Here is a 1,899-nt window from a genome sequence, read left to right on the forward strand (position 1 = left end):
AACAACAACAACAACAACTTGTCATGAATCAAAGAGAAGTTAGTGTATTTTGGAAGAAAATGAATGGATACAAAACACTGCAGTGATCGTTATAGGGAGAGAACAAATGTGGAGTATGAGGCAAGTAAGTTACTTTTTCTTCTTGACAAACTCACAGATAAAATACATGGTAAGATGGCACTCCGTGTCATTCCATCTCCCAGAGCTCAGCATTTCTACACAGTCCTCATGACCAGAGGGGTCACTGGGCTCCCCCTCTTTCCAGTTGCTGTAGTTTTGCAGCGGAGTGCTGTCTGTGAAGACATACTGTCCCTCCCTCTCTAGGTCATTCACGCCAATGAACACCCGGAAGAAGCCACTCTTGGCAACGTAGTCAGCAATGACCTTGTTGGCAGCTTCATCCTTTGGCATGGCTAGCATTCCACCCCGGATCCGACAATGGAGCAGAGATTCTCGGTAGTTCTTCTCCTCCTGTACGATGTAATAAAATTTCTCTTCTGTTTCCCTAATCCCTGCTATGACTTTGCAAGGAGGAAAGAAAGAATATCATTACATCATGCAAAAAAAAGACAATATGCAATATTGTAGGATTTAAAATCACGTAGTAGTCCATATCAGGAGTCCTGGTATGGTGCTGTGGGTTAATGCAAGCGTCTGCAAGGTCAGTTTGAACAGCAAGGTCGGAGGTTCGAACTCACCAGCTGTTCGTCAGAAACATACAGGGTTGCTATGAGTCAGAGTAGTGGTTACTAATTGGAACCTCAAAGTCAGCAGTTCGAAACTACCAGCTGTTCCGTGGGAGAAAGATGAGGCTTTCTGTTCCTGTAAAGAGTTATAGCCTCAGAATCCCTGTACAGGGTTCCGATGAGTTGGAACTGACTCCACGGCACATAACAACAACAACAACAAACCATTTATGTTACCTAGGGAGTCCTGGTGTGGCAATGTAGGATAAACACTGGACTGCTAACTGCAAAATCAGTGATCCAAACCCACCAGCTGCTTCCTCAGAAACTCTATACAGGGTCACTATGGGTCAGAATTGGCTTGATGACAGTTAACAACAATAACAGGGACATTTTCCTGTATGTCTAGCTCTAAGCAAGTTCATGTTAGCTTGATGGTCACCAACCAACTGTCCAATTATCCATTTGGGTTTGATAGTGCTTTAGGGCTCTAAGGAGAGGTGGCAGAGCAAATGCAAAGAAAACACATCATTGAAGAACACTCATCGAGACAATTGCCTTCTTTGTTGTTGTTGAGTGCTGTTGAGTCGATTCCTACCCATAGTGACCCTGTAAAGGGTTTCAAGAGCAGCTGATGTGCTTGAACCACTGACCTTGCAGTTCACATGACTTTCCAGTCTGACACATTAGCCCACAGAGCCACACAGAGGACTCAGCTAGTAATTCAACGTTCCCTCAATGTTCATGTAACCTGATGAGTTATTGGCTCAAAATTGTAAAGAACATGACGATGGAGATTCCAAATTTCCATTTAGCACTTCCTACTTGTAGCATAAGGAGCTCTGGTAGCAGAGTGGTTACGAATCAGGCTGCGAACCGCAAGGTCAGCAGTTCGAAACTACCAGTTGTTCAGCAGGAGAAAGATGAGGCTTTCTGCTCCTGTAAAGATTTACAGCCTCGGAGACCCTGTACAGGGTTGCTATGAGTTGGAACCGACCCCACGGCACACAACAACAACAACTTGTAGCATAGTGGTTACGAATAGGGCTACGAACCTCAAGGTCGGCAGTTTGAAACAGCTGTTCTGTAGGAGAAAGATGAGGCTTTCTGCTCCTGTAATGATTTACAACCTTGGAAATTATATACAGGGTACAGCCTTGGAAATCCTATACAGGATTGTTATGAGTCAGAACCTACTCCACAGCATATAACC

At 44.4% G+C, this 1,899-nt stretch overlaps 1 protein-coding gene across 1 annotated transcript; it reads right to left on the bottom strand.

Moving 5' to 3' along the window:
- Positions 1-129: 129 nt before the first annotated feature.
- On the bottom strand, positions 130-521 carry LOC102812909 (collectin-10-like; the record flags this gene model as incomplete). Its single annotated transcript, XM_006878158.1, has 1 exon — positions 130-521. A coding segment is annotated over one exon (392 nt), but the record flags the coding sequence as incomplete, so codon positions are not given.
- Between the last annotated feature and the right edge of the window lie 1,378 nt (positions 522-1,899).

Source organism: Chrysochloris asiatica, unplaced genomic scaffold, assembly GCF_000296735.1.
Source record: "Chrysochloris asiatica unplaced genomic scaffold, ChrAsi1.0 scaffold13595, whole genome shotgun sequence".
Classification (NCBI taxonomy): Eukaryota; Metazoa; Chordata; class Mammalia; order Afrosoricida; family Chrysochloridae; genus Chrysochloris; species Chrysochloris asiatica.